This window comes from Cyprinodon tularosa, unplaced genomic scaffold (assembly GCF_016077235.1).
Source record: "Cyprinodon tularosa strain WSP-4 unplaced genomic scaffold, ASM1607723v1 ctg7, whole genome shotgun sequence".
Lineage (NCBI taxonomy): Eukaryota > Metazoa > Chordata > Actinopteri > Cyprinodontiformes > Cyprinodontidae > Cyprinodon > Cyprinodon tularosa.
In genome coordinates, this window is record NW_024039451.1 from 1,547,506 (window position 1) to 1,572,846 (window position 25,341).

The following is a 25,341-nucleotide window of genomic DNA, read 5'->3' on the forward strand; positions in this document are numbered from 1 at the left end:
TTTCTCCTTTGATTACCATCAATAATGGACCTCTAGGCACTCAGTTTCTTTATACAGCCAAACGGTTGCTCACAGCATTTTAAATTTTGTGCAACCTCAGATGTGACCCATGTCTGTTTTTGAGGGTCAGAACCATCTCAAAACTCGAAAAGACATTTCTTATTTACCCTTTAATATGAACCCCTCTGTGCGATTGTTCTTTGTTTTTGTGCAGCGACAGTCAGGAAATGGAGGCTATAAAAAGATATTATCATTCATATTATGATTGTAATATTTATATTAAAAAAAGTTTAAAATGTGTCCAGGTTTGTTCCGTCCCACTCTGTAAAACGATGCTGGACCTACAGCTTATTTTGAGCGATCTTAGGTTTCATGTCGCTGGTGTTTAACATCAAGGATTTGACACTGGACCCTTTGAGCACAGAACAAGTACTTTGGACATCTGTGATGTATAAATGCAGTTTAAAAAGATGTACATTATTTGAGGCACTGAATAACTTATTTTAACCACTGCAAACAATACCTGCAACAAGGACATTTAGGACAGGATGCCTCTAGTAATGAGTTATTCAATTTTACCCTGATGGTGACGGGCAAAGGAAAAATAAAGGAATTATTTTGCATCGTTTTGGTTGAGTGACTGTTGTTCTGCATTCATTTCACTGTGTGGTGCTTGATTTGTTTTTGTTTGTACAGTTTATTAAAAATGTATTAAAAGAAATTAGCAATCCAGCTAAAAAGGTGAAAGTTGACTTTATTACATGCTTTGATGTTAAAGTATATTTTTAGCTTTGATTATTGGTGCTTACAGCTTCACCAAAATTCGGTTTCACTGGAGATCATAACATGCCAGTTATACCAGTGGTTTTTATTTGCGTCAGGTAAAGAAGCACCAAGTAATGTCATTAAAGAAGCTGATTAAGAAAAGAGGTGTACCCAAGCATAATAAGTTTTGTGGAAGGAAAACATGTAGTAGATAAAGGCACTGCATACTTAGAAATATATTAACCTGTTGTGATACTGGGGTTGGTAAAGATTAATTTATTAGTGGCCTTTAGCTAGGCTGTGCCGCTGGCACTAGTGTTTCAGATATCCATGTTGTGTATTATCTTTGTGTACATTTTTTCCTTCCACTTAACTTTCCATTAACTTGCTTGGCTATGAATCTGAACAGTCATTTTAACAATTACCTTTGTGGCTTTTAAATTAGAGTATATGTCAGCATTAAAGATCCTATTTTTATTGTAAGGAAAATTCTGTCAGGGACTAGATGTTTTCCCACAGGTTATAGGACATACTAGTCAGCTTGAAACAAGTTTCTAAAATACACATTTTATTTTAAATTACCTGTAAATAAACACTTTTAAATGTTTCACATTTTAAAGTCTTCATGTATACAATATACATCACTGAGAACAACTTTTTAGGTTTTAATATAGTAGCCTAATGTAACAGGATTCCTCAAAGTCATCATGGAAAGTTGTTGTACTGGAAGCAGTGGAGGATTAAAGCTACTCCAGTGGGGGTCGGTTAAAGAAATTTGTGAGTAAGCACTCACAAGATTAGAGTCCTGACTGTGTACGTGGGGGCATGCATGTCTCCACCTCCTTAAGCAAGCTTTGATGTCATGTTTATATTTTTCAAGCTAATAGGTAGCTGTGTATGGAAAGACATTATAACATTAATCAACAACGTATAATTTATAGATATATATACATATAAAGATTATTTGGTAAAGGAGATGAAAGTGAAACTACAGTATGGCAAGTAAACTTGTCATATAAAAGTAATTATAAAATTGATAGAAATGTAGATAATCTAAGAATGCTAGTAATCCAGAACATTGTGCCCCAGATATGAAACTCTTTGAAGATCATTTTTGATGTGTTGCTTGCAATCTTTATTCAACTTATTTGCATTAAGAGCTATATTAGAGATGTCTTGAATTGTGTCAAACCTCTGAGATTTTAAGATCTTACTTGGCCAAAGGTGTGTTTTAGGAGTTATATGTTTGATAACATACATGAGGTGATCCTTAAAATTTGGGCTTTGTTAAACCTCAATTATACTACAAAATGGCATTGCCCCGATTTTCAACATTATACGACATTTTAAATAATAATATTGTGACCCTAGTGTCAGAAAACTGATGAGTCTTGTGGTAGTTCACTGGCTCATTTGGTCAAATAAACTCAGCAAAATGCTTCAGCAGATACAAAATTTACATTCTTTCATGTTAACCAAGGGATGTCATGTTGGCTGAAGGTGTTGCCAATAATTACGATATTAAATAGGCCTTAAAGGTGGGTGTGCTTTCCCACTAAATAATCATACTCTAACAAAAGGGTTGATTTTCTACGGAGCCCCTAAAGGGACATGGAGGGAAAAAATAAACTTTTGTGAGATCTCGCAAAAAATAAACTTTTGCGAGATCCTGCAATACTTTTGCGAGATCTCGCAAAACTATTGCGGAATCTTGCAAAGGTTCTTTTTTCCCCCTCCATGTCCCTTTAGGGGCTCCGTAATTTTCTACTGCAGTGAAAGATGCATTTGTTTTAGGTGTTTGTATGTATGTACCAAGGCTCCATCCTTAGACTCTTTGATTCAGTAACTATTATGTCATATCACAGAATTACCATAGCTATGCTGATTACTCTCAACTTTGTATTACTTTAATCCCCACATGACCAAAATCACTGAGTGTGTATTTGAAAAATATCCATGAGTTCATGGTTCAGATTTTCTTTGTTTGAAACCAATGTCATTGTCTTTCTGTTTGCTAAAACATATTTAAAGTCTTCATTCAACACTATTTTGCCGAAATCCACACAACATGCAAGAAAAGCATTCTGTTATAATGCACATAAACACTATTAATGAGTCAGTATAGCACTTTTTAACAGTTACAGAATATACCATTTTACTGTATCATAGGTCTAGTGGGATGGGTACTTTTTGGTTTTAAACAGGTGATATATTTGTTATTGATATTGACAACTGAAAAAAAGTAAGAGCAAAACCCTTTTAAATGTGCTGCTTCTACAACTAACTTTTTACTTTAGTCTGGCTAATTTATAGATAGAGCCAGAGTTGGGTAGAGATCACAGATATATTACTCAATTAGGAGTAAAAAATACTTGTTAAAATCACTACTCAAATACTGAGTCAATGATATGGAGTTATGTGCAAATTCTGCTATCTCAAGTATTAAAGAAAATAAAAATAAATAACATGATAAAAAATACACTATATTGCCAAAAGTATTTGCTCACCTGCCTTGACTCACATATGAGCTTAAGTGACATCCCGTTCCTAATCCATAGGGTTCAATATGACGTCGGTCCACCCTTTGCAGCTAGAACAGCTTCAACTCTTCTGGGAAGGCTGTCCACAAGGTTTAGGAGTGTGTTTATGGGAATTTTTGACCATTCTTCCAGAAGCGCATTTGTGAGGTCGCACACTGATGTTGGACGAGAAGGCCTGGCTCTCAGTCTCCGCTCTAATTCATCCCAAAGGTGTTCTATCGGGTTGAGGTCAGGACTCTGTGCAGGCCAGTCAAGTTCATCCACACCAGACTCTGTCATCCATGTCTTTATGGACCTTGCTTTGTGCACTGGTGCACAGTCATGTTGGAAGAGGAAGGGGCCAGCTCCAAACTGTTCCCACAAAGTTGGGAGCATGGAATTGTCCAAAATGTCTTGGTATGCTGAAGCATTCAGAGTTCCTTTCCTTGGAACTAAGGGGCCAAGCCCAGCTCCTGAAAAACAACCCCACACCATAATCCCCCCTTCACCAAACTTTACACTTGGCACAATGCAGTCAGACAAGTACCGTTCTCCTGGCAACCGCCAAACCCAGACCCGTCCATCAGATTGCCAGATGGAGAAGCGCGATTCGTCACTCCAGAGAACGCGTCTCCACTGCTCTAGAGTCCAGTGGCGGCGTGCTTTACACCACCGCATCCGACGCTTTGCATTGCACTTGGTGATGTATGGCTTGGATGCAGCTGCTCGACCATGGAAACCCATTCCATGAAGCTCTCTGCGCACTGTTCTTGAGCTAATCTGAAGGCCACATGAAGTTTGGAGGTCTGTAGTGATTGACTCTGCAGAAAGTTGGCGACCTCTTCGCACTATGCGCTTCAGCATCCGCTGACCCCGCTCCGTCAGTTTACGTGGCCTACCACTTCGTGGCTGAGTTGCTGTCGTTCCCAAACACTTCCATTTTCTTATAATACAGCTGACAGTTGACTGTGGAATATTTAGGAGCGAGGAAATTTCACGACTGGATTTGTTGCACAGGTGGCATCCTATCACAGTTCCACGCTGGAATTCACTGAGCTCCTGAGAGCGACCCATTCTTTCACAAATGTTTGTAAAAACAGTCTGCATGCCTAGGTGCTTGAATTTATACACCTGTGGCCATGGAAGTGATTGGAACACCTGATTCCAATAATTTGGATGGGTGAGCAAATACTTTTGGCAATATAGTGTATATTCTGGCAGAGCAATATTTTTCCAATTCTATTTTTTTATGTATTTTCCTCAAGTAAGAGTAGAGTTACTCTGACAAAGGTTTAACTTAAATAAAAGTACAAAGTACAGTAAAGTACAACAGCTCCAAAAAGTTTTTTTTCTTTTTTTTTTAATAAAATCTACTCAAATAAATGTAACTGAGTAATTATAATTAGTTCGTACTCTCTTCTGTTTATAGCTATAAAATGGTAAGTCGGCTAACCATTCCCTTGTTTTCATAATATCCTTAACAAGTTTTTTGTAACTCGTTACGTAATCTGACTCCGTACCCACCCCAGTTGTATCAAACATACGGTGGTACGTCTCCCAAAAGCCCCGCCTCTGAAGATGTTTGATTGGCTGTCGTCTGCTGCTTACTGTAGGCCAGCTAACCCTACGAAAACAAACGGGTTGAGCGGCGCCTTGGGTTGGCGTGTCAGTTTTTCATTCTGTCGTCCAGGGCTGAAAACACCTCGGCTTGGTTATATTAAAGTTCATCTGAATGTGTAGAGAGAGGGATAGCTTCTGCTGCTAAAGCAACCTCCCCCCTTACTGGGAACCACAATGTCCGAAGCGGCTAACGTTACCTCAACAGACAATAACGGAGAGTCGGGGCTTAACGGTAAGCTAACTGCTGCTAACCAGATGCCCTGAATTACCCCTACGGATTTTATGTTATTTCCTATTTCAACGTGAATAAGTATGTATCTATTTATAAAAAAAATCTAAATTAGTCGGGCTGCATCAACAGTGCTTTATTTGCACATTTTCAAGCGAAGCTTCACCGAAAGGGGAGGGGCTTGAACATTATGTCCAGTTTGTTTATTGACAGCGGATGGACCAATGGTGTTTCAGTTTATATATGAGTGACGGGAAAAATAGCCAATCGGTGGGGTTGTCTCTAAAGGTGGAGGCAGGCTAGAGTCTAGTCAACAAGCCTGGAGAATGTCCAGTTCTGTAAAGTCGAGGCTTTTAATAGTTGATTTATCGAGATATAACAATGGTTTATATATATATATATATATATATATATATATATATATATATATATATATATATATATATACATATATATATATATATATAATGTCATGTTTACATGGCAGTAAACAATGGCATGTTTACTGGCTGCTCTGACTCGTAGTGGGGCCCACCCTATATAGGGACATGGCACAGCGACATGGGACAATTTTTAGATTATGCAAAATATTGAGGAAGTATAATGGGTCTTGTGGTTTTTTGTCAATAGGGATAGGGTAATCCAGAGCTAATAAACATATCTGAATGCAATCAAGAATTTTTCATATTCTTGAACCTTGGAACCTTTTTTGTGATGTTATGATAAAGTTGAATGTGTTTTATTTGGAGTTTATGTGACCAGAACATAGTAGGACATCAGTGCAAAAAGGAAGGAAGAGATAAATGGATTGCAAAATATGCAGACATCACCAGCTTGAAGACACTGAAGTATGCATGTGGGGCCCTTTGGCAATTAAAACACACCAAAACCAATACCAAAAACACCAGACGTGAACAGACATATAGACTTAGAGAGATTTTATTATGTGCACACAAGTGTAAACAAAAGAAATTGCGTTAAGTACAGCTCTCTAGACTATTTAATTTTTTTTAAGTGCAGCCTTGATAATGGTTAGCACCAGTGATAAAAACATTGAGATGAAAAAAGTGATGTACACATATCAGTTACAGTTCAAACATTCAGTTTTTTTTTTTTTTGATTACATGATTACTGGCGTTCTTTCTCTCAAACACCTTGTTTTACAATTCACAAAGTAACCATGGTGGCAAATAGACTAAAGCGGCCTAGACATTGTTTAAGAAATGACACAACTCTTTGTACACAAGTATACATGAAATCACACTTGAAAGTTTTCCACTCCAGGACCATTATCAGTATCAGTTTGGACGCAACTCTTGACACAAAAATCTATCTTTGTACATATACCTAAGTGTCAGTCAATTAGTTCTGAAGTTACTCAGTTTGAAATACACAAATACATCTTTGTGCAATGTTACCCTGAATAGACCCTCTCTATGGTAAAACATGATTACTGCCATGCTTTCTCTTAAACACCTTCTTTTAGAGTTGTGTCAAATTACACCAGAGTTAAACTTTTTTAGGTATTTAAAAAAGGCTATTGCAAAAAATTATTACTGCGCATAACCAAGTATGGTGGTGGCATTGTCACAGCTGGTTAGGGTGTAGCTAAATCAAGAGTAATAATGGATCAGAACCTGCTAGACACTACCAAAGATTTTATACAGAGCTGGTAGCTTTTCTTCTTCAGGGACAGTGATCATAACTGTTCTTCCATATCTACAATAGATAGCTTAAACCAAAGTGGATTATGTGTTAGACAGCTCGGTCAACACACTTTATAATAAAATATGTGGAAAAACTAGCAAATTGATGTTTGGAGACACTTTCCATCCAATCTCAATGAGCTATTTTGGAAAGCTATTTGTGTCCAGTTTTATACCTCTTATACCTACTAGAGATTCACTGATAAAGGTTCCTTAAAGTTGTAGGGAAGTCATACTTAAATGTCATATAATTCTGGCTTAAACGTGTATATAAAAAAACTCTTTATCAGAGTTTTGTCCTAAAATTTAGAAAATTTCTTTAAAAAAAAAAATCTGTCTTATAATCTGTGTATTTTTTTTTGGTATTTTATGTAGGCCAGTTAGTTATAGCCTCAGCCTGTACGCCTTAATTTGGCCAATCATATATCAACCGTCATCTGTCAATCAAATTTTTTCGGTCATAGCATCTTGATTCATGTGTCGCAGCTAGAGCAGGCGTAGAGCTAACAGAACTTGCAGCGTTGCGAGGCAAGGGCTCAAACATGTACGGCTGTAAGCCTTCTACACCAAACCAAGCTTCTGCCGCCCTGGCGTCCTCTTCCACAACATCTTCGTCACCGCTTTCCTCCTTCAAATAAAAAAATGTATGACAGAGGAGACTCATCCATGACCTCTGAAACAAAACTCTCCTCCTCTTGCTGCCTGGAGGCAGTCGTGGGTGAGCGGTTAGGGTGTCAGACTTGGATCCCAAAGGTTACCGGTTCGACTCCCGACCCGCCAGGTTGGTGGGGGGAGTAATTAACCAGCGCTCTCCCCCATCCTCCTCCATGACTGAGGTACCCTGAGCATGGTACCGTCCTGCCACACTGCTCCCTTGGGGCGCCATTGAAGGCTGCCCCCTTGCACGGGTGAGGCATAAATGCAATTTCATGGTGTGCAGTGTTCACTTGTGTGCGCTGTGTCACAATGACAATGGGAGTTGGAGGAGTTTCCCAAAGGGCTTTCACTTTGTTTCCGCTGTCCATAGCGTTCCTTGACAGTGTCGTTTCTAAGTCGCAAATTTAGTGCTACTTGGTCCCAATGGAATTTCCCATTGGGAACCTACTAGCACTAAGTTGCTAACTGGTTAGCAAAATGCTTTAGAGACACCGGCCACAATCAAACATGCTTGCGGACCTTCCACCACAACAATCCCGCCCTTCTGATAAATGACCAATCATATTCACTTTATTCACTAAAGTCGTGTACCACTCGGGAGAATTCGGAAATGCTACGGTTGGAACAATCGTTTCCCTACGACTTTAAGTCGTGTACTATATAATTTGACAGCAGTTTAACTGATATGCTCTATAGATTTATTTTATCCATTTTTTTTAAATTATTTCTTCTGGGGGAGGGGTGCAGTTTCTGGGGCCGGGGTTGCTTTATCTTCCTCTTTTTAGATTATAACAATGAACTAACTAGATCAAATGTAACATTAATGTCAATTGAAGGAATAATCAACATGTTTTTACAAATCAACAGAACGGTAACAATGAGTAGCGAATAGAGGGAGCAGTAATGCATGCGCTTAATCTGATTTTAAAGCATAGCTGTGGAAAGCACTGATGAATCTGCGAATACATGCACATATCGGTCGATCTAAGAAAAAAAAGACTATTGGTTCCAGGCAATGTATCCGCTCTTTCTGATACTTGCAATGTTTCAGACTCAGAGGGGCTGAATACAACACAAGTCATTGTTAGATTTTGTAAAAAATGTACAAAAATATCATTGAAATTTTCCTTTAGAGAACGAATAACCACTTTTATTAGTCTTTCACATAAAACTGCACAAAGGTTTGAGGTTTTAAAGGGATGACATATGAATACGTTCAAAGGGTATGGATATTTTTTGAAGGCACCTTGGTTCACACGCTTCCTGTCCTTTATTTTGGACCAACATGTTCTGTTATTTTAGAAAAAACTTCTATCTTCCCCTTTGGTCCAGTTTCTGGTCCTGGGAGAGAGAGGGATCACATCATGTCTCTGAACCCGTCCAGCAGCTGATATTGTCTGTCGGCCAGAATGTTCAGATTCAGGGGCGCCATGGTAACGTGGTTTTAGCCCTCCGAGCAAACACAATGGCCCCTGGTCTGCTGTGTAATCCACTGGATAACCACGATTGCTGACTTGATGAGTAGCTTCGCCGTTTCTTTCATATATCCTGTTTATGATGTTTACTTATTTTATGTGACCTGTTAAGGAAATATTTTGTAACTATGTGGTGAAGAAGATTTTTAGCCATCCCCCTCCTTCTCCTCCACCTCCTCCTCCTCTATATTTGTAACGTTACTCTGCCGGGCTGTGCCTTCTCGGCTGCCAGTCCATGCTGGAGCTCACGTACCAGCCGGTGGGAGCGTTGTATCCCCTAGCCAATAGCTGCTTATACAGAACTGTTTACTGCCAGCTCATCACACTGCAATAAATAGAACCCTGTCAGTGTCTGACTGTTTGACTTGTTGATTTTGTTTCAGCTCAGGAACAAGAAACGTCTTTCTGTATTTTTCATCCTTTGACCTCATACATAAAAATACGAAAGAAAAAAAAATTTTTTCCCCTAAGATGCCTTATTGAAACCCACTTTTTTACTAAGAATGAGTTATTTTTTGGATTAGTGACAAAAATATAGAGTTTCAACTTTCTGCTGAATTTAGAGTGAAACAGTCCTGCTCCTTGGAGAGTACTTCTCTTTTTCCTAAGCAGGATGTTGACTTATTGGTTTATTGACTCAAGTATCTCGGCTCAAATCTTATCAGAGCTCCCACAGTCTTCGTGTCCCACCATCTTTAAACTCACCTACCTACAAGAAGCATGTGCAATTTTTAAAATTTTCATACTGGGAGGGGGATCTATATTCACTTGAAGCTGCCACATCACACACTTACTCTGGAAAACCTTCTTGAGATCGACCCATATCTTAAACAAATAAAGATGAATGTCAATAAAAACACAGGATGTTTTGGTGATTACCTCAGCTTGTTTTTTCGTCAGAGGAATTTAATAATTACACTTTTAATCTGGATCGTGCTGACATTTTTCTGTTGTTTATATAACATGACAATAGAACCGTGACATATAAGTGGTCCCTGCTTGGACTCTGGATGTGATTTATCCTGGCTTAACCTTCTAAAGCGGTGAAGAATGTCAGGATAGATCTTCTTATTTGGAGTTGTTGGTTTTCTAAACCAGTACGTGTCAGTAGTCACACAGTGCCTCTCTCTGCCACCTTATTTTATTCAAAGTGCACATTACAATGATAAAAGTTAAACAGGGCTAAGGAAGGATTACATTGCCCTTTTGGTTTCTCCACGTAGGGTCCTGGGTAGAGTTGGGGATGAACAGAAATCCTCAGGCCCAGTCCTCGTCCACGCCTGGGCCAAGTCTGCTGCCTCTCACTCAGGTGGAGGAAGAGGAGGCCATAGTGGGGGGGTTGGAGCACGTCCCATCGTCCTCATCAATCCACAACGGAGACATGGAGAAGATCCTACTGGACGCCCAACACGAGTCGAGCCGCAGCAACTCTTCTTGTGACAGGTACCAGGAGAAGACAGTGAAATTCAGTTTGAAGCTTTCAGACTTAAAGGAATAGTACACCCAAAACATGATTAGCCTTCATTTTCTACTCACCCCCATGCTGAACAACACTCTGGAGTACTTTTTTGATATCTCAAATGCATCTGGAGATCTGGGAGGCTTCTTGCTGTCTGCTGACATTCAAATAATGGAGGTCTATGGTGCCCGAGGCAGAAAGGTCCATAAAAGTCCACAAAAAACGTGTCAATATTCCTCCATACTGCTCGTCCAATGTATTCCAAGTGTCCTGAGTGGGTAGCATCCAGAATTTACTCGAAACGAAGTCATTTAGAATGTTTTTAGAGCATAAACAGTAGTGTATAGGATTTCCTAAAAGCGCGTTCACGAGTCTACGGAAACCGCGGCAGACCAAACCAGCGCATTCAGCTCGGCAAAGAACTCATGCTCTTCCTCAACACTGAAGTCCTCAGACATTTTTCTTTCGTTGTTTCTTTCTTTGCACAGGTAAACAGCACATTTCTTCTTCTACGCTTGCATTATCGGCAGAGCAGACGCTGAATGCGCACTTTCATCTGGTTTGTTCTGCCGGTTTCCGTAGCGTCGTGAACGCGCAGGCGCACGCTTTCAGGAAATCCTATACACTACTGTTTATGCTCTAAAAACATTCTAAATGACTTTGTTTCAAGTAAATTCTGGATGCTACCCACTCAGGACACTTGGAATACATTGGACGAGCAGTATGGAGGAATATTGACACGTTTTTTGTGGACTTTTATGGACCTTTCTGCCTCGGGCACCATAGACCTCCATTATTTGAATGTCAGCAGACAGCAAGAAGCCTCCCAGATCTCCAGATGCATTTGAGATATCAAAAAAGTACTCCAGAGTGTTGTTCAGCATGGGGGTGAGTAGAAAATGAAGGCTAATCATGTTTTGGGTGTACTATTCCTTTAAGATCCAAACTTTTCAATATTAGACCATCAGTGTTCCAGATTTGTTTAATAATCCATAAATGTCTTAAGAAGTTCTGATAAAAAAAAAATCGAATTTCAAGATCTGCATCAGCCAGTCAGTTTTGATTCATCCTTCTTTTGTCGGTCCATACATACACGCTTTGGCAGTTGATCTTTCTTACATATTTAAAGGGTGGGAAAGTGGAAATATCTAGAACTCTATGTGATTTTGTATGTTACCTAAAAACTTTAAATGTTGGCTGTAACTCCAAAGTGACAAAACTGGCACGGTTTCCTTTATACGGGCTCTTTATTAAATGCCGTGAAAACTACAGAAATAGAAGACAAAGTTTTAGATATCGATACATTTACAGAAAATCAGGTGACACTGGCTTTAACAGAAGTTACTTCATGACCGGCTGCCACTTCAGAGGTCTTTAACAGTTTAATTCTTCCTCGTCCACTCTAAATGAAAATATTAAGTAATTAAAACACCATAACCAATAACATTGCAAAATATTACAAACATAACTACAAATACCTTAACAGCTACAGTAAACACAAGGCTGCTCCACATGGTTCTGATCCAAGCTTCTGCTCCTTCTGTGTTTGTTCAAGTCGCGTTGCTTTTCACATATACACAAATCTCGTGATAACTTTCAACAAAAAATAGCTCAACACAAAAAAACAATGCAATAATTTTACACATTCCCAAAACGTGAACCAAACAACATAAAATACATTGTCTTAACTATTAGAAATAAACATACATTTTTCCAAGAAATAAATTATTTCACTGACACCTACATTGGCTGTAAAATTAGGAAAAATTGACTTAGAAAATTTAAAGAATCAAATTAATTCATATTCTCCAGCCGGATGTTTTTTTTTTGTCTTCATTCTGCATAAATCAGTAAAAGATTTTCTGTCATTTTGAAAATAAGTGAAATATTGAAGTGCTTGTTCACTAAGTAACCCATTAATAGGAAATAGATCCTGATGTATTGAAATCAGAGCAGACGCTTCCTTTAGTCGTGTTTTTTGGTTCTAAAACAAACAAGAAGTTGTCTGCCACGGCTTTGCTCATTATTTCATTTAATACTTTCAAAATATCTGACCCTTCATCCTGTGGCCACATCATGTGCTGGTGTGTAACTGTGATAAAGTGGACCTTATCAGCAAGCTGGACTTTCAGCTACCAGTGAGTCATCTTTAGGATGTTTTTAAGCTAAGAACATTCAATCAACAACGTGCTTTCACATGGTACAGTCCGAAAAGTTTTCTGTACAAGATTCACATAGAACTCAAAAGCTATGGACGGGAACATTTTATAATGAACCCAGTCCTATGAAGGTATACAGGCAACATTTATTTTGTTAAATTTTTTTTTAGTAGATATACACTGCAAACCAAATTAAATTATTTGACTTTTTTATCCATTTATTTGTAATGTTATCTCCCAGTAATGTTAAGCTGAAAGTATGTGGCTTGATTAAAACTGAGCTGGATGCATGTGAGCCTACCTACTGTAGGTTGCCGTGGCAACAAAACTCATTTGGGCTCACCTGGATACTGAGATTACCATGGTAACGGAACTTAATGCATTTAAACCCACCCAGAACACCATGGTGTAATTTGATATTTAGTTCAACTGAAAAAAGCCAAACAGAAATTAAAGGCTGGTCTGACTCATGTTATACTGGCAAAGATGTTGAAATTTTTTTTTCTTTGTCTAATAATCCCCAAAGGTTCTGGAGGATTTCGGCTGGCCTTCTTCATTGGCTTGTTGAGCTATTTTAAATCATTTGCTTTGTTGCTTTTATCCCCCAGCAGATGTTGGAGGAAGAGATCAAACTCTCCACAAAAGACTGATAGAAGATGTGTAGCATTTTGCTGCAAAATGGAAGTCCAGTCTGCTCTGTCCTTTCTTGTAGAAGGCCTATAGTCACGTCTCCAGTCCAGTCTGTAATCCAGCTGAACTCTGAGGGATTTATACTCCTCTACCACCTTCACCCCTTCTCCAATGATAACAGTGTTTGGCCTGTTCCTGCTTCTACAACTATGATCATATTCATAGTTTTATTCAAATTCAGCATTAGTTGATTGTTTCTACACCAGGCTACAAAGTGGTTCACCATATCCCTGCACTCAGCTTCTTGTCCAACTCTGATGCTTTCAACGACATTAGAGTGATCCAAGTATTTCTGTAAATTACAAGAGTCTGTCATGTATTGGAAATCTAAGGTGTAGAGAGTCACATCAAACAGAGAGTAATGTCACCTGTGGTTCTGCAAGTTTGACTCAATTCAGTCTAACAAACTGTGATCTGTTTCAGATCCAGGCAATTGTTGATGCTTTCATCTGAGTTTTGTGGAGTTTCTGACAAAGTAAATTAGGCTGATTGTGTTAAACAAACATTTGATACTGAAAAACATTATTTATTGATGTAAGAAAATGTATTATGTAATGAGCAATACATTCAGAAGGGATCTCAGTTTTGCATTTAGATTTTGATTAACTGCATTTTAATTGCAAGATTCACTAAATACTGATATAGTGGAACTGAAATTAATATTAATTCAATTCAGTTTATAGCGACTGTAGCGCCAATTCACAACACATGTCATCTCAAGGCAGTTTACACTTCAACAGATCATACAGTTAAATTGATTCAAAGTTTTCTATCTTAGAAAAAAACAGTTGATTGCATCGACTCATTGACTTTAATGTAATCCATCACACTTAGCATGCTTGTAGCGACAGTAGAGAGGAAAAACTCCCTTTTAACAAGAAGAAACCTCCAGCAGAATCAGGATCAGTGTGAACGGCCATCTGCTGAGGCCGACTGGGGTTCAAGGAGACAGAAACAGAGATACAAAAGGCAACTGTAAAAGGCGGCCCCATTCAGGAAACACACAGCCAGGCAGACGAGCTCTGAGCCAGCTCCCATGTGAGAGGATGAAGAGAGCACATCCAGCCAATCACAGTCAGAGAAACAGGACCACACTGAAAAACAGGCCGATCTCCAACATCTGTAAAGAAAGGTGTTAATGGCAGCTAGGGCTGCAACAACGAATCGATAAAATCGATAAAAATCGACTTTTAAAAGCGTTGGCAACGAATTTAATCATCGATTAGTTGTGTCGCGCGATTAATGCGTCATCCGCCGCCGCCGTCATCCCGGGGAAGAAAAAAAATATGGCGGAGCGAGTCAGCGCCGCAGTTGCAGTGTTGACAACTCAGCGACTTTTCAGACCCCTCCAGCGACTATTTTTTAAAAAAGCGACTAGCGACAAATCTGGCGACTTTTTACGGTGTCACTGGCGGCTTTTGGAGACTCTTACGTGAAAGCATGTATCGTTCCTACTCTTGTCCTCCAGCGGCAGCTGCTGCCGTGGGGCGCCTCCCCCATCCCAACGCCTTTCTCCCTCTCCCACAGAATCCCTCTCAGCGCTGCAGTCCGAGCCGCAGGATTTTAGTGAGGAGTTTACCCTCAGCGTCCAGACTGCAAATGAAGCGCGCATGCCCCGGGATTGACGGCGCAAATTGATCACAATAATTAAAATAGCCTGCGCTTTGTAAAGTGAAAAAAGTCGTAACATGCAACTTTTGTAAAAACAAATGAACATGGCACGGAAGCACCACTGTTATGACGCAGCACCTGAAAAGAAAACACGTTGGAGCCTTCAATGGCAGTGAAGAGAGCTGATCAGCAGGATGTGTAACCATGTTTGTTTCATTTTAAAGTGCGGAAACGTAACGTTAGTTTCTCAGGTAGCTCATCTGATGCTTTCCTTACCGTGTTAGTAGGTTACAGACAGTGATAAGGTTGGCTACTTATTTTACTTTTAATTTCATTTGAATTAGCTTAAGCAGCGTTTACATTTTCTTTATAAATAAATTAATTTGCAAATTATGAGGGCAAGGCTTTTAAAGTTTAAATCTTCTGGCAAAGATAAAGTAAAGAAGATCCTGCAATTTATGGAAGTAAAGCAGAATAAAATCCAGCAAGATCAGTAATATGTCAATTAATTATATGCCACATTCCCATGTAAATATCTGTCTTTGGAGGATGTGTTTTTTTTAACACCCCTAGTTCTCTCATTTTTATTCCAAATACAATTTATAATTTGAATCACAGGGCTATTTTTATCTCTATGGTTCAGTATTTTCTCAAGTAGCAACTTTAACTGCTATACTTTACTGTCTTAAAAGGCAGAACTCTTCTAGTCTAAAAAAACCTCATTTGTTGAAATGGGGGGACCTATTGTTTGAACCCCTTAGGGGCTTTAAAAAACAAAAATGCCTGTCTCTTTTTGCGCTTTATGAAACAAAGTACCCTATATTTTGTGGATGTACAGCTACATTTCTCATGTAAGTTTGCGTAGTTTTAACACAAACATTTATTTTTCATATAGCACCAGTACAGTTAATGAGCAACCTGTACTTGTGTGCTTGTTTGTTCTGTCTAAAATGTTTATTTTGGAATAAAGAGGTTAATATAAAAAAAATATTTTGTGTCCGATTCATCGATTAATCGAAAAAATAATCGACCGATTCATCGATTTTCAAAATAATAGTTAGTTGCAGCCCTAATGGCAGCAGCACAGCTGATATTTCAGTTGAAAGCCAACACTCCATAGTTTTAGCTATGGAGTTATTACTATTCCATAGTATTAACTGCATCGTTTTTCTTCCCAGACCTCTAAAAAAGTTAAATAAAATATGCTTTTTTTATGTTTCTGTGTTTTTATGTTTAGTCACAAACTTTATCCACATTTAGGATCATTGTTTCTGGTTTTTGTTGCTTTTCAATACACAGCCCCCCAAGGCCCCACTCCCCCCAGGAGGAGGGACAGATCATATTCGACGTGGACATGACCAGCAGAAGAGACAGTCAGGTCAGAGCTCTAGGGGTATTCCATTGCTCTAAACGGCCTAAATGGCCTGCATATAGTTTCCATAGAAACATCAGTCAAACAGACAATTTCTTTATTTAAATGTTATCTCATTATTTGTGCTACTTCTCTTACCACCAATAAAGGGATAGTTCGGGATTTTTGACATGAATCTGTATGGCATCCCCATCACCAGTGTCATGCAATCACACTGACTTACCCCTGGCAGCATCCTGTGAGCAGAGTTCTCGTCCAGTTTTGGTCAAGCCGAAAGTAGTCCGGCAGGTTTGCTAGACCCAGCGAAATAAAACGTTTCTCTTTCCAAAACATTATGTGTTCAAAAGAGCGATATTTTTGCATCCCAAAAACATTGTAGTGGAAAAAGTCACACGTCGTTATCACTTGGTCCTATTTTCTCTCTGTTCGTATCAGTGCGCGCGACACCATGACCTGACAGCTAGGGCCTACTAACCTGACAACAGCCAGATGCATGTCTCGCTCCGCCTAGCTCCTAGCTAGGCGGAGCGAGACATGCATCTGGCTGTTGTTGAGCTCGCTGTCAGAATGACGGCGCGCACTGATACGAACAGAGAGAAAATAGGACCAAGTGATAACGACGCGTGACTTTTTCCACTACAATGTTTTTGGGATGCAAAAATATCGCTCTTTTGAACACATAATGTTTTGGAAAGAGAAACGTTTTATTTCGCTGGGTCTAGCAAACCTGCCGGACTACTTTCGGCTTGACCAAAACTCGACGAGAACTCTGCTCACAGGATGCTGCCAGGGGTAAGTCAGTGTGATTGCATGACACTGGTGATGGGGATGCCATACAGATTCATGTCAAAAATCCCGAACTATCCCTTTAAAGTCCAATCTTGTGTTTCGTGTTAAAAGTTAGAGCGAGCCAACAGAACATGCGTATGAAGAAATTCATAATATATTCTGTTTGTGGTGTTCATAGAATAACACACGTCTTTGCCTCCTCAGTCTGAAGAGGATGTCTTGGACAAAGACAGGGACAGGGACAGGGACATGGACATCCTGATGAAGGATGCAGACTGGGTTGCCGACTGGTCCAGTCGACCGGAAAACATTCCCCCCAAGTGAGTAGCTCTTCAAACACACATTCCCCCTGTTCCCGTGGCAACCTGGTTTGGTTTCATGTTTGTGTAGAGGAAATGGTCAGTCATTATACAGATCAGCAAAAAATGAATCTGTCAGCCATCTGACTGTGACGCTGACTCTGAGTTTGAGCTCGCTCATCTGCAGCAGAAGCTTTGATAACCTTAATAAACCAACAAGGACGTTCTAAAACTAGCGTTTTGTTGTCATTCATTCATTGATTTAATGTTGTGTTTTACCTCTAGACCTGCTGCAGATCCATTGTGATTTAAATTTATACTTAAATTAAAAGAAAAACACACAAAAAAACTGTCCTTCCTTAACAGGTTCAGTCTTGAAAACTATATGTATTTGTCTTGTGAAGCATGGAGAAGCCTTAGTGAATGCTGTAGACTAGCAACCTGCAGCATTTTGGGTCTTCTAAAATGGCTCCTAATAACCCTACTTAAAATGATTGAGATAAAAAGTTCTTAAATATAATATAGTAATAAAGCCAGTTTTTAGCAGTTTTTCAGTTTGCTTGTGGAACAGTTGCAGTGACACAACAGAATAAAACTAAAAGTACAACTAATATCATTAACACCAAATTTAAGAATTAGGTGTTGTTTTTTTTTATTACATGATTTCTTACAGACTATATTTATAAAAAGTGAAGAAAAAAAACTTCCTTTTGAGGTCATGAAACAGTTGAATATTTCCACAAGTTTTATTTCCCTGGACTAAAGGTAAATAATCTTTATAGTAAATAATCTTTAGCGGTGTGTCTTTTATAATCTTTGGATTATAAAAGTTGCAGGAAAATACTGCAGACCATTTGACCTAAGGTCTTGGTTTCTGGTAGGTTGAGCTCAGTCCTTTCATAAATAGAGTTTGAAGGGTTTAAATTTATGATCTTAAATTACTTCTAAATTGCAGTGATGGACTCCTGCTCTTTGTGTTTCTTCTGAAGAAACAGAACATTTTACTGTTTATACATGTTACCTGTTGGGGGTGCTAATGCAAGCTTTTTAGGGTTGTTAGAAACTTCCCTGCTCCTTCAGCTCTTTAAGGAACAGAAACAAAACTCTTAATTAATTATTGCCATGGTGATAACTTTTAAACTTAACAACAGGTAAGGAAAAAAGGGTTGATCTTCCAAAAATGGAATGAAACCTGCAGCACATCTCACCATGTACTGTTTTATTTCAGGGAGTTTCATTTCCGCCACCCTCGCCGCTCAGTGACACTCAGTATGAGGAAGACCGGGGCCATGAAGAAAGGAGGGATCTTTTCTGCTGAATTTCTCAAAGTCTTCATCCCCTCACTGCTGCTATCGCACATCCTCGCTCTGGGTCTGGGGTAAGAATCTTAATATCTTTTAGTCATTTATCAAGGAATCACATCGATATTCTTAAAAAAAAAAATCTTGTTCCCATCTCTTGGATTTTTTTTTTTTTTATTTATAGTAAGTATGTTCAGTCATCTACTTTTATCTTTATAGTGCTTTTAATTCAATTCTGTTTACTTATTTATCTCCAATGTACAACATGTCATCCCAAGACACTTTACAGAGACAATTTGTTCAAATCACACAGACAGATTGAATAAAGGTTTTCTGTCTAAGGAAATACAGCTGATTGCTCAGTCATTGACTTATCATTATTCGCTCCCCCTAGATGAGAATGTAGCGACAGGAAAACCTTCAGCAGAAAAGGTAATGGTAAAATATCTCCATAGGTGGCTCTGTTTAGGAAAATAAAAGTAAAGATGAGCTATGTGCTCATTTTCATGTTATAAAGGATAAAGGAGAGCACATAGTTAGTCATAGGAAAAGATGAGGCCATAGCTATATCTAGGAGAGAAACATGACTAAACAATGGAAAAGAAAGACCCAACCCTATCATCTACAATAAAATCCATAATGGTGTCACAGCCAAAAAGAACCAGGCTAAATGAAGCTACTATGACCAGAAAAAGCAGATAACATAAAGTTAGGGGTTAAGCTAACAAATGATGCGGAATTGCAGAATAGATGGAGAATAATGAAAAGTGGTCCCTATGTCCTCCAGCAGTCTAAGCCTATAGCAGCATAACTATAAAGATAGCTTAGGATAACAAGAGCTAATCTAACTATAAGCTTTGTCACAAAGGACAGTTTTGAGTAGACAGGCTGTCTGCCTCACGGACTAAAACTGATAGTTGATTCCACTTGAGAGATGTCTGATAACTAACAGATCTGCCGCCCATTTTAATATAGGAGACTCTAGGAACCAATAGTAAACCTGCAAGTTGAGAGCAAAACGCTCTGTTGGGAACATTAGGAATGATCGGATCTCTGATATAAGATGGAGCTTTATTATTTAGGGCTTTATGTTTGGTCTTCCAAAGCTGCAGCAAGCGACAATTTAGTACATGGAGGTATTTTAGATCTGTGCCAGTTTATAAGAAAAGATCATGTATATTGAGTAAATCTGGTAAACTACTTGGTTAAACTGTTTTGTTTTCAGGTTTACCGTCATGTTCTTTTAGATTAATTTAGCAGAGTTTCTTCATATGAAAAATTATCTATGGCTTCAGTGTATAGACCCTTCTTAACTCTCATAGTTCTTCACATTTTGTTTCATTAAATCTGATTTATAAGTGGAAGTAAAAATCTTACATGGTTTCCAAAGTGTTGCCAAAAGAAAATACTCTGATCCATCTGAATGAAGTCCATTGCAAGCATTTTCTTTTAGTAGTCCCAGTGCGTGCAAGTACAGCATCATGAAGTGCAAGGAATGCAGCAGACTGGTCAGGGAGGAAATTAAAGTAATTAGGTCCCAAAACATTATTCCCCAGATCTCATTTTGATCCATCCTCTGAACATGGAAAAATGATGATTATCTGCACAGAGAACTGACTGTTCATCTGGGCGAGAGATGTTTTAGTCAGGATGACCACGAATCAGATTAATGAGAGGGTAAGAACAAGGATGTCGCTGTTCAGGTGGGGCATAGAGAACTCATTTTTGAAGTTTTTTTAGAAGCCATGGATAGATACAGCATATGAAGATGGTTCTCTGGTCAGACTGGAGAACCATCATCATATGCTGTATCCATCTATTCTTTCTGATTCAGCTTGAGTCGTTGGTGAAAAAGATTTTTATCCAATTACAAATAAAGTTTTTGAAACTGCATCTAGACCTCCATCAACTAGAAAATAAGGCATCACTGTGTATTACAGAAATAGTACTAAAAGTAAATGTATTTCTTGAGCTTGTTATGTCACCAAAAGCCAAAAGGTTCAAGGTGTAGAGGTACTTTACAAGGTGTAAAGTGGTATTAGCACTATAGTCCCCCTCCCCCACCTATTGCCCCATTCTACCAGTCAGAACTGCACTCCATCCTGATCTAAACAAAGAAACATTTACTTTTAAAATCTCCATTCTCTTTTAAAGCCCCTAAAGATAATGGTGCTATTTATTTTTGTGCTGACCTATGTCATGCTTTTAATGTTCTTCTGTTATTCTTAGAAATGTGTTTTTTATCAGGATAGCAGCATTTCATTATGTTCATTAATTGATGTTATTTATTTATTTATCTATTTGCATAAGATGTTTTACACAGTCAGGTTATTAAACCTGAACGGTGCTTTTTACCAGCAGGGGGAGTTGGGAGCAGTTTCTCAGCTGTGTGTTTTCCTGTCAGCAGAGCAGCTGTGGGACACCTGTCCCCTCAGACACAGCAGAAACATGCTGGTTGTGACAACATGTGGTGCAATGATCTAAATTAGTCCATGTAGGGATGTGGTGATAGCACAATGGGGATAAAATTAACCATAAAGGATGATTTTAAATCAATGATTTGATTATTAAAATTATGTGTTTATATGGGATTTGTTTTTACAGCTGATAGACAGTTAAACTCCTATAAATGCGTTATAAACAGCAGCTTAATTCAGTACCGAAAAATAAAGAAAAATAGAAAAACCCAACCAGCAGTCAGTGTACATTTATTCCCAACAATCCTATGTTAGTGGAATAATTGAGTGATTTTTGGTGTTGCACCTATTGGCAGTCCTAAAGATTCATACAAAGATGTCTGTGGATCCTCAAAAGTCAAGAAATTATCAATAAGACAATGATCTTACTTAAAAATACCCATATCTGCTCTCAGAGTAAACATCAAAAAGCCTGAGACCGTTGGAGGTGTGGTGGATGTGAGGGGATGACAAATCAAGAAAAAATGTGCGAAACCTTAGCAGGTCTTTAACTGGATCCATGTGCTTAACTCAGAATTGGACTAAACCTCTCAGCTACAGAAGGTCCACATGTAAAATCAAACAAAGGAAGGAAAATAGAGATGCTACGATGTAGTTTTTCCCGATACGATACCTGGGCTGAGCCTATTGGCCAATATCCCATACGATGCAATTTAACTGTTGAACGAAAGAACTATATATTTTGCCTTGAGATTAGCATTGTTAAATAAAGGTTACACAATTACATGGTTATAAATATACTTTATATTATTTATTAACTGATTAGCAGCAAAGAGAAAGAAATAATAGTTCCATGCAATGTGGACTAACTTGGATATCCGATATCAAATGCTAGTTGATCAATATTGGTATTGGATTTGGGCATCTCTACTGGAAAATACTCTAATGCCCACATTATGATGCATCTGTGATGCTGTGGGCTTTCCTTTCCTATGTCAGGACTTATGACATCATAAACTCTTTGAGCTATTAGTGTGTTTTCAGTTTGATGATAGTGAAAAAATTTATCATTTTAACGTTTTTGCACATCTCAAACAGGTTCCAGTCAGTTTAGGCTTAATCCAAGCCTGCATGTTCTAACAGTTGTTTACCTCTCAGTGTCGTTTCCTTCCCTCTCCTTCTCAGCGTCTACATTGGAAAGAGGTTGACCACGCCGCCGGCCAGCTCCTTCTGAACTTGAAGAAAACTGCCTGAGAAGTTGCCACGAGCCGTTTATGGAGGAAGTTTTGCTGTTGTGAGAAGATTGCCCGTCTCCCATCCCTCTTACTTTCCTGCCTGCCTCCCCTCCCCTTCTCTTCCACTCTGAGACATGACTTTGCTTTTTGTTTTTTTAACGCCGTCTTTGCCATATTTCCTCCCTGAATTTTAGCTTCCCTCTAGCTGTTTGTAGTCTTCACTCATTGGAGCGTTTAAAGACTGATCTAAGGTCATGTCCCCCCCTATTAATAGGTCTATAAGTTTATAAAGGGTGGGTTTACTAGGAGGGTTGCAGCATTAACTAAACTCCTGTTTCTCCACATGTGAATATTTCAAAACGGAGACTGACCAGGGAGTGTGCCACATGCGTGAATTTGCCCAGAGCTCGATCACGACCAAATTTAGACTGAAAAGCACACTGAAAGTGTGATCATGCCTTTTTTCTTTTATATATATATATTTTTTTCCTGAAAGTGGCCATTTTGTTTCTTCTTTAGCTAATATTGCCTATTTTATTTATTTTGGAACCAGTAGTTGTTTATAAAAAGGTTTTGACAGCCGCCAATTCAAACATGACCTTTTCATTCGGACCAGTTCTGAAAGAAGAAGCAGGAAGATTTTGCGCCTGGGAAGCGAAGCGTGTGCTGCTCTGACACGAACTGGAAACCGGTTTGGGTCGCTTATCTGTCCAACTCTTGACGTTCAGTCTTGCTCAACTTTTTTAATTGACTTTCTCCTGAAAGATTTTCAATAAGAAAAAATGTAACCAAGAAATTAACTTTTCTATTAGGAGTTTCCTCTATGATATATGTATTGTTTTAGAGATGCTTTTGTTTAAGGAAAGCTTCACTCCTGCACTCCAATGTGTGTCATAAACAGTGAAATACTCCATGAACCTGCAGATGAAGAATGTGACTGTGCAAACGTGAAAAAGCACAAAGAGATGGTGCCGGCATTATGCTGCGACAGAGACGTAGCAGCAGGTAGGCAGGCTTCAATAACCTGAAGCTCAGTCCCAAACTGTAGAGCTTCAATAGTAAAAAAAACAAAAACAAACTTTGGCCTCAGTGAGGTTGAACAGATGTCGCCGTGATTTGGTCTTTGCTGCAGCAGCATCTGAAATCAGATAAAACTGGGTTTCCCTAGAGCTACAGATGCATCTCAGCAAATCAGAAAGTCATAAATATATCACTCATTTCTCAGAGAGTGATTTATTTTGAGTGTTTAAATCTGTGAATTTGGATGATTATGAAATCTTCAAAATAAATGGAAACTGATCTGCTAATTTTCCAGGGTTAGAAACATGTTTTTTTTTTAAAGACTCTATTCCTTATTAGTTTCCCTAAACCATAAACATCTGAATGTATGAAACATAAGGGCTTTTAACTTTTGTTTATATTTATATTATCTTTTACCTTTTTAAACCTCACCATACCTTCAGTATTTGTCCAAATCTAATAACATTTGTGAATTAAGTCAGTGAAAGAACCCAGATACCGATTCAAAAACTCAGCATTTACTCATATTCGACCTCAAGGACCTGTTCGGATCATTTTGAACCCTGTGGTTCTAAGCATCAAAATCACTTATAATATTTTAGAAACCATATTAAGTTATCAGATCAGAAACCTGAAAAAAAAAAAAACATCTTTGTGGTAAAATGTCTAGAATGTCAGAAACGCCTAGGCATGTGAAACTCAGGAAAACTATGGGACCTTTAAAAGGATTTTTAAGTTCGACCGCTGTTCTCAGCTGTGTCTTCAGAGTTTTAGACTTGATTCCAAATTAAATGAAAAATGCACTTTCATCTAAACAATCCAGTCTTTTTCGGGAGGTTTTAAAACCCAGTGATTCAACAGTCCTGTATATGTCTGTGTTTGGCGGCTCATTAAGTTCTGACTCCAGCTGCTCTTTAAAAGTATTTTCTTCAGGAAACATGTGAGCTGTTTCTATTTCACTTCCTCCTTTCATTCAATTTTCCTTTAATATTTTTTGTATTACACCCCTCTGTCAGCAATTATTCTTTTTTTTTTTCTTGGCTTATAAAGGATGTTGATCAACATCCTTTATAAGCCAAGAAAACAATTCTCCACCTTATCTCCACTAAATATATTTTATTGGTCTCACAATTTCGAAGGACTGAATAATGTTTTTTCCATGAACTTTAGGAAATAATCATCCAAAATGACAGAAATTTTATTTTTAATGATACTTTGATTAGCTGAGATGCACCTGTTGTTTGCAGTGTGGGTTTACCCTATAGCGTTAGCAGATGCGTTCTATTTTAGGAGGAAATTGATTGAAAATATGAATCTTTTTTGCACTTGTTGGACCGAAACAAATCAAAAACGTTCCCCCGTTCCTTTACCAAAAAGATCTCAGTGTTTGATCTCATGATACATTAAAAAATCTAAAAAAAACTCAGCATGCCTCTTTCATTAAACACTTAACAACCAGCAGATGCTAACCTCACGTTATTTTCGTTTTCAGCCCCCATTGCTTGTGGTTGTGTTTGTTCCTGCTGCATTCAAACCGTAAATTTTGTATTCTTTCCCATTATTTGTTTTAAGTCGTTTTTATTTTCCTGCTGTCATTGAGATTGTGAACGCACACATTGGGAATCAAGCTTGACATGTATATGTTTAGAAAGTGGGAAAACTGTGATGAAACTGGTTTCTGTTGATGGCAGGGACTGATGGATGAAAAAGAAGCGTGGAGAGAGATTTTCTCCTTTAGACTGGGATGGTCCGAAAGTACTTCTTGTATCAATCCATTTGCTTTCATTTTTTTTCCTGCTACATGAAGACATTGATAAACATTTTGTCAATAAAGATGACCTGAGTGAAATCATTCTTTTGACCTGGTTCTGGTTGTTTTCCTTTTGTGGATGAGCGTTTCCTTTTTTGCCAATATAGCTCTAGGAATCGATCTTCCATAACTAGATAATAGGCCAAAAAAATTAGCATTCACAAGCAGACCATTATGGTTGTTGCCTTTTAGGGTTCTGCTTACTGCA

At 38.4% G+C, this 25,341-nt stretch overlaps 1 protein-coding gene across 1 annotated transcript; it reads left to right on the plus strand.

Moving 5' to 3' along the window:
* Positions 1–4,888: 4,888 nt before the first annotated feature.
* On the plus strand, positions 4,889–25,175 carry bnip3lb (BCL2 interacting protein 3 like b). The gene is made up of 6 exons (XM_038268335.1): positions 4,889–5,136; positions 10,195–10,414; positions 16,190–16,268; positions 17,256–17,371; positions 18,579–18,728; positions 22,254–25,175. The coding sequence occupies exons 1-6, from the start codon at positions 5,079–5,081 to the stop codon at positions 22,300–22,302; spliced, it is 672 nt and encodes a 223-aa protein (XP_038124263.1). The 5' UTR covers positions 4,889–5,078; the 3' UTR covers positions 22,303–25,175.
* Positions 25,176–25,341: the final 166 nt, after the last annotated feature.

Excerpts from the sequence above, each read along its gene's own strand:
- bnip3lb (XM_038268335.1), top strand. The coding sequence starts at position 5,079 with ATGTCCGAAGCGGCTAACGTTACCTCAACAGACAATAACGGAGAGTCG. Across the intron at positions 10,415-16,189 it reads AGCAACTCTTCTTGTGACAG|CCCCCCAAGGCCCCACTCCC; the intron begins GTACCAGGAGAA and ends TTCAATACACAG. Across the intron at positions 16,269-17,255 it reads CCAGCAGAAGAGACAGTCAG|TCTGAAGAGGATGTCTTGGA; the intron begins GTCAGAGCTCTA and ends TTGCCTCCTCAG.